The following is a 6,521-nucleotide window of genomic DNA, read 5'->3' as shown; positions in this document are numbered from 1 at the left end:
GCACTGGAAGACATTTGATCCATGCACACTGAAAAACTACTGTTTAATATTTTTTCTGCATGTGTGCATAGCCTATATACACACAGAGCCAAAATGGAATGCATAGGCAAGTATCAATTATGACACTGTTTTACAATGAGAACGATACTGTAAAAATCAAGGTGGCAAAAAATGTCTTATGTCTAGATTTGGTTTGCATTAAGAAAGTCATTTTTATCTAGTTTTGAAATGTAGATGTGAGTTACAGGAGAACCAGGCAGTTCAGGCGCCTGAGGCATTCACTATCCCAGAGCCTAAGGCTGCTCCTCCCTAACCTTTGGAGCCTAAGGACCAGACAGTCTTAATCATAGCCTTGCCCTCCATTACTGAAAGGAAGGTTTCCCATATTTGTCTTTCTAAAGGATGGTCTCTAGAACAGCTAAATTCCAGGTCTCTACAAGGATACACCCTCCCTTAGCTGAATTTATGCAAGTTCTTCAAGAATGGTATCTTTAAAGAAATCAACAGGCAATTTAGAATTTCCAGAGTTCATGAGCCTTTTTGTCTATGACCTACAATGGGTAAAGACAGATCTTGGAAAAAGTTTAGATGACACTGATAAGCACATTGATGTCTTAAGAGGACTTAAACTTATGAACCAGATTGGAATGATATAATATTAATCTTAAACCAAGCTTTAACTTCTAGTAAAAGACATCATAACAAGCTGCTATTATATTTTGAGATAAATATCATATTGTTATAAAGAGCCAAGAGATATACAACCAGTGGAACTACCTGTTCCCACTGAAGCCCAAATAGTCAGACCCTTGCTGGCCTAATAGCCAGGAAGGAAAACTAAAGACATTTTCTTTCAAGTGTGCATTCTTGAAAGTCTAAGAACTAGAACTAAGCCTTCTAGTTATTTTAAATTTTAGCTATTTACTAGAAGAAAGGTGAATACTGCCTCAGCTTTGTTAGAATGTTCAATAAAGGGACAGATTATTCTTACATATAAATTCATTAAGCAATCAGCTCCAGATATTAGACACAAGTTATAAAAGATAAATTTCAGTTTATACAACTGGATACTTTAGTAAAAATGGTTTCTTAGTGTCCTATAATCAAGACTGGGAGAAAACTAAGGAGAGAAAGCAAAGAGATAAAAAATAGCTGCTTTTGTTATGGCCTCAGAACAGATGCTAAGTCTGATTCTCTGAGTTCCAAGAAGAGCTCAACAATGATGAGGTTCATCGGCTTCTGCTATCAGAAGCCAGGACATAATAAGAGGGACTGTCTTAAGAGGCTCCACAAGCCATGCTCTGACTGCCAACGCAGCTACTGGAAGTGAGACTGCACTCTGAGGTGGAGGTCCCAGAGCTCAGACTCAGTTTCCCAGATGGTCCAGTAGGACTGAAGGGCCCTGGAACTGTCTCCTCCCTCTGGCCAGACTGACATCTCTACCTGTCATCTCCATGGAGGAGCCCTGAGTAATCATGACAAAAGCAAAACCGAGCCTATTGCTGGACATTGGCACAGGTCTCTTTGTCTTTCTTCAACCCTGACCTTCCTTCCAGTCATCATACCACAGTAACAACAGACTTTAGAAGCCAAGTTGCTTTATCTATAACTGAGATACTGCAGTACATATTCAGGTTGCTTACTAATCAAAATGTTGCTGAGATTGATTTTTTACAAATGTAATATATATGTTGTTTATGTATAAGACTTAAAAAGTATTTCACTAGTTAAAACAGATACCCAAGAACAGATTAAATCCTGTCAGCATAAAGTTCTTTTTTTTTCCATAAAGTTCTAAAGACACTGGCTCAAAGATGTCTAATAGCTTTGGGCCTATATATAGAGCCAGGCCTTATATTTGTGACATAAAACTCAGCCTCAGTGTTAAGAGAAAAAATTCCTTCAGCAGTACCCCTTGCTTACAATAACTAATACATTGAATGGGACATTGGTTTAATCTGATTGAATGCCATGTATTTCATGAGAAGTGTATAAGTTCATCGGATTGATTTCTGATGTAACTCAGGTATTTCATGTTGATAGTAAATAGAGGTAGGACCTCTTAACTAAAGCTAGAGGGACTTAGAGCAAATTCTCAGACTCCATAAATTAAGAGGTCTAAGAGCTATTGAGTTACAATTGCTATGCCCCCAAAATTTATAAATTTACCTGTTAGTTCAAATGCTCATGCTTTGATTAAACATGTTCTAATCTCTCAGAAAATTTGTTCTTTCCTAGAAGATATCAAAACCCAAGTGATCATACAGGTAAAGAATATAGCAAATATGCTAGATTACTTTAGGATTCCTTTTACTGGGATCCACCAAAATTTATCTATAGAGATATATTAAGGCCTTAACTGTCCAATTCATACAGCCCAAGTGAGCTGAGCCTTCTCAGGCATTCCTGTCATATATCTAGAAATCCTCTACAGGGAAGTTGCCCTCACATTCACTGGACAGGGATGCCTGCATGAGGCCTTAAAACCAAAAAGTTGTATCTTGCTTGGTGAGCCCCAGATATCTGACACAAGCTGCAGAAGTTAGAGGGGTTTGCAGGATTGAATTTGAGTTGAGGTGTTTCATAGTAGAAAAGATACACAATGAAATGATAGACAGAAAATGGGAATAGTGTTACTAGCAGTATACAGGAATGAAGGCCAGTCAGGAAACAGGGGAAAAAGGTAAAGCTTCCCTGGATCCAGTCATAGAGAAAAGACATTTCAAGCAAAAATGTCCAAAGCTTCTAGAGAAGGGAAAAAAGTCTTCATGATGGAACCAGAGGAAATTTCAGATTGAGGTGGTCATGGGTCATCCCCTTTTAACCTGAGAGGGGAACCTGTGTTAACTGCCAAGATAAGGAGAAAGTCTGTTAAACTTTTAATAAATGCTCATGCAGACATCAGTAGTTGCCCAGCCAGTAGCCCCAGTTGCCACCTGGAGAGTTCTCACTGTTTTCCCTAGGTCTGGTAATTCATGTGACCCCAGTAGAAATAGAGCTGAACAGTTTGTTTGAGACAATACTCAATGGCCATGCAAGATTAAAAATAAGGGATTAAATCCCATGTTTAAGAGATCTCTGCTAATGTACCTACAAAAAGTTCTAACTAGTCATTTTATAATTAAAAATTATGAAAGATCATTATATCCCAGATCCTTCTGCTAATGTTGCAACAGCTGTTCAAAATATTAGATATAAAATCAATGGTATATAAAATGCTGAGGTCTCCTGGACGCTATCTTTAATTTTTTTATGGGAAGACATTACTGTCTACTTGATACAAATCTTTGACGATATTCATAATTATCCTGTTATTATTTGACCCATGCGTGTTTAATTATTTCTTTGGTTTTGTCACCTCCAGATTCAAACTTACACCCCTACCCAAGATAAAAATGCCTGGTGTTTATTGAGAGCCTTTAGACTGGAGAGTATCTTGGGCTGCCAGTCAAAAACTACAACACTTTCAGACTGAAGAAGCCAGAGCAGTTATCACCCACGTTTCCCTCATGGCAGTTCAGGTTACTTCTTCAGAGGGGTGAATGTTATAGGCAGCTGAATTAGATAGAAATATTATAGACAATCAGACAGGGCCAGGCCCTTAAAGAGACAATATGGAAGACAAGGTGACTTTGCAACTTGGAAGAGACAGATACTCCTGTATGGACCAGACCTCAAGACAAAAGAGGAAACATACAGCTACATACTTCCTTAGGGAGGGGCATCAGGGACTGATATTCTAAATAGGTATCAACCACCTTAAAAGAGCCCAAATGAGTCACTAACCCAACTTGCAATAGAAAGAAACCCATCCAATAGAAGATGGAATTTTTGATTCTGGAAATTTTGAACAGTTTCTGAGGGAGAAGGTTAAAGTCAATGGAAAAACTGGAAACCTTGGGAATGTTGTTCACATTGAACGTTTCAAGAATAAGATCACAGTCGTTTCCGAGAAACAGTTCTCAAAAAGGTATTTGAAATATCTTACCAAGAAGTATCTTAAAAAGAATAATCTTCGTGACTGGCTTCGCGTGGTTGCATCTGACAAAGAGACTTACGAACTCCAATACTTCCAGATTAGTCAAGATGAAGATGGATCAGAGTCTGAGAACTAGGTGGTTGCCACTTATAAGGCTTTGCTTTTTCCTAAAACAAATGAAGTATATGTGAGGAAGAAACACCCATAAATAGGCTTTTAGTTTATTGGTGAATAAAAAAAATTGCATTCTAAAAAAAAAAAAAAAAAAGAAAGAAAGAAACCCTGTCCCACATTCATGCCCACTTGCTACGTGACTCACTTCCCCATTTGGTACTGGATTTAATCAATTTTACTTGAACAGTAGTGTTCCTTATCTCATTGGCTGACCATAGTTAGTCCCACCTCATGCCCACCTAAGCAAGTCCCCACGTTCTCCACCACCTTAGACTCACCTCACTGCATGGGTTTCCTCTATAAAATCTCTGGAAGAGACAGCTTCCTGCAGGCAAACTGCTGGGGCCCCCCTTCTGTCTCTGTCTCTGACAGAAGCTTTCATTCTTCTGTTTTAGAGAACATGAACTCTTCCCAGGTACTTTTCAGGTCAGGAGTTTCATTTGTTCCCCTATATCATTTGGAGGTCCCCTAGGTCACTGTCAACATACACAGCAGGTGGCAAAGCTGAGCTTTGGCCACAAAAAGTCTGTCTCTGCAGTGTGAGAGCATAACCACCAATCCACACTGCCTCTTTCCACCTAGACCCTTGCCACATAGCATTCACAGCTTACATGGAGAGAGATAAGAGCATAGTGGAAATACAGAAAGCAATACCACCAATCCACAGACTCTGAGATAGATTTAAAATCTATAATCAATCAAACTCTTAAATTCCCAAAATAGTTAAGACAGCTATACAGCTACTTTCTTTTAATTCAATGAGAAGGAAGATTTGTACTAATAGTGTTTGGCTAGGATATCATGTCTGCATCTTGTACTATGAATAACTACTATGAAGACAAAAATATGCAATGTATTAATTATTATAACTGTCCTACTAAAAAAATGAAATGGCCTTCTGTATTTAAATCTCAGCATCCATATTGGTAGGCACCAGTCATCACATAATCGGAACCTGAAGAAAAAGATGGAAGAGAGCCATTTGCAACACTCACTGTATATTCAAGCAGTGGGATGGACAGGGGAAGCCTCAAGCAGAGTGATGGAACTCTGCTACAATGGGAACTTTAACATTTCTGCAGCTCTTTTTTCTGGAGATAAAACCAACTCTACCATTTGAGAGCTTTGGTAAAGCTTTCTTCTTTTTGGAAAGTAGCACACACCAAACCACATGGTGTGGTTCTCACTTGGTTGTGACACACTGCACAGAGAGTATTATTCTTCAGGAAGTCTGAGTTCAGCCCACACAGGGATATTTTTCTAGATCTGAGTTCAGCAGCCTAAAACCAGATGCCTCGGGCAACTCCTGGAAGAGTTTCTCTGGGAAAGAGTAATTCTGCCTAATAGGGTGGCAGAGTCTGTAGTGTGTGACAATGACAGGACACAAACTCCTAACCAGCCTGTGCTCACATTGCTTGTTACAAAAAACACATCTTCCCCAAGACTGCTCAGAGTTTGACATTTCAGACCCTGAGAGCTGCTGCTGGCTGCCTGCTTCTGGTGGTAGACTGCTAGATGTCTATGCTAGGTGTTGCTAGGTGCCTGCTTACGGCCGTACACATCCTGTGTGAGTGAAGCAGAGTGATGAAAGTCATGTACTGCAAGTATAGGGTCTGGGGAGATCAAAGGAGTGGGAGACACCTGCATGCCAGTGTCTTCTCATTGATTCCCCAGCCTAAGCATCAGCCCATTTTCTATTTGGCCTCTCCTGTGCAGGTCAGGTTCCTAACAGACTGGACTGTCCCACCCAGGCAACCCTGCTTTTGCAATTCTAGTGTTTCTATTTAGTACTGGATATGTACACCAAGCTATGCCCTCGGCTTTTTTTTTTCTTTTTTTCTTTTTTCTTTCTTTCTTCTTTCTTTCTTTCTTTCTTTCTTTCTTTCTTTCTTTCTTTCTTTCTTTCTTTCTTCTTTCTTTCTTTCTTCTTTCTTTTTTTTGAGACAGGGTCTCACTCAATTGCCCAGGCTAGCTTTCAACTTGCTGTCCTCCTGCCTTGGCCTTCCAGAGTGCTGGGATTATGGTATGTACTACCATGTCTCAGATTCCAGTTCTTGTCCACACCTTTCCCATACTCCTCCTCCCCTGTACACATGACTATTCTTTCATTTTATTGTAGCCTCTACTTTTCTGGTGAGAGCTGGGGATGAAAGATGAAGGGACTAAAAAGGTGACCAAAGACAAAGGGTATTAATATTTCCCAAGTAGAAATAAATTATAATTTTATCCATGGTAATAATTGAATTTTTCTATACAAAAGCAAATAATTTTTGCAACTGGTGCCACATGCATCTTGATTTACTGATTCTACGCACAGATACGAAGTCCTGCCATTTAAGTTACAGTGGATCTGTGTGCTTAGCTTGAA

At 39.4% G+C, this 6,521-nt stretch overlaps 1 protein-coding gene across 1 annotated transcript; it reads left to right on the top strand.

Annotated features, from left to right (window-relative positions):
- Positions 1 to 482: 482 nt before the first annotated feature.
- On the top strand, positions 483 to 4,115 carry LOC105742718 (60S ribosomal protein L22-like 1). Its single transcript, XM_012515539.1, has 2 exons — positions 483 to 560; positions 3,855 to 4,115. The coding sequence occupies exons 1-2, from the start codon at positions 483 to 485 to the stop codon at positions 4,113 to 4,115; spliced, it is 339 nt and encodes a 112-aa protein (XP_012370993.1).
- The last annotated feature ends 2,406 nt before the right edge of the window (positions 4,116 to 6,521 follow it).

The sequence above is a fragment of the Octodon degus genome, unplaced genomic scaffold (genome assembly GCF_000260255.1).
Source record: "Octodon degus isolate 3935 unplaced genomic scaffold, OctDeg1.0 scaffold00068, whole genome shotgun sequence".
Taxonomy (NCBI): domain Eukaryota; kingdom Metazoa; phylum Chordata; class Mammalia; order Rodentia; family Octodontidae; genus Octodon; species Octodon degus.
Note: the sequence above shows the minus strand (reverse complement) of the source record. Positions and strands in the feature narration are given on the sequence as shown.

Excerpts from the sequence above, each read along its gene's own strand:
- LOC105742718 (XM_012515539.1), top strand. The coding sequence starts at position 483 with ATGGTATCTTTAAAGAAATCAACAGGCAATTTAGAATTTCCAGAGTTC. Across the intron at positions 561-3,854 it reads TTGTCTATGACCTACAATGG|TTTCTGAGGGAGAAGGTTAA; the intron begins GTAAAGACAGAT and ends AATTTTGAACAG.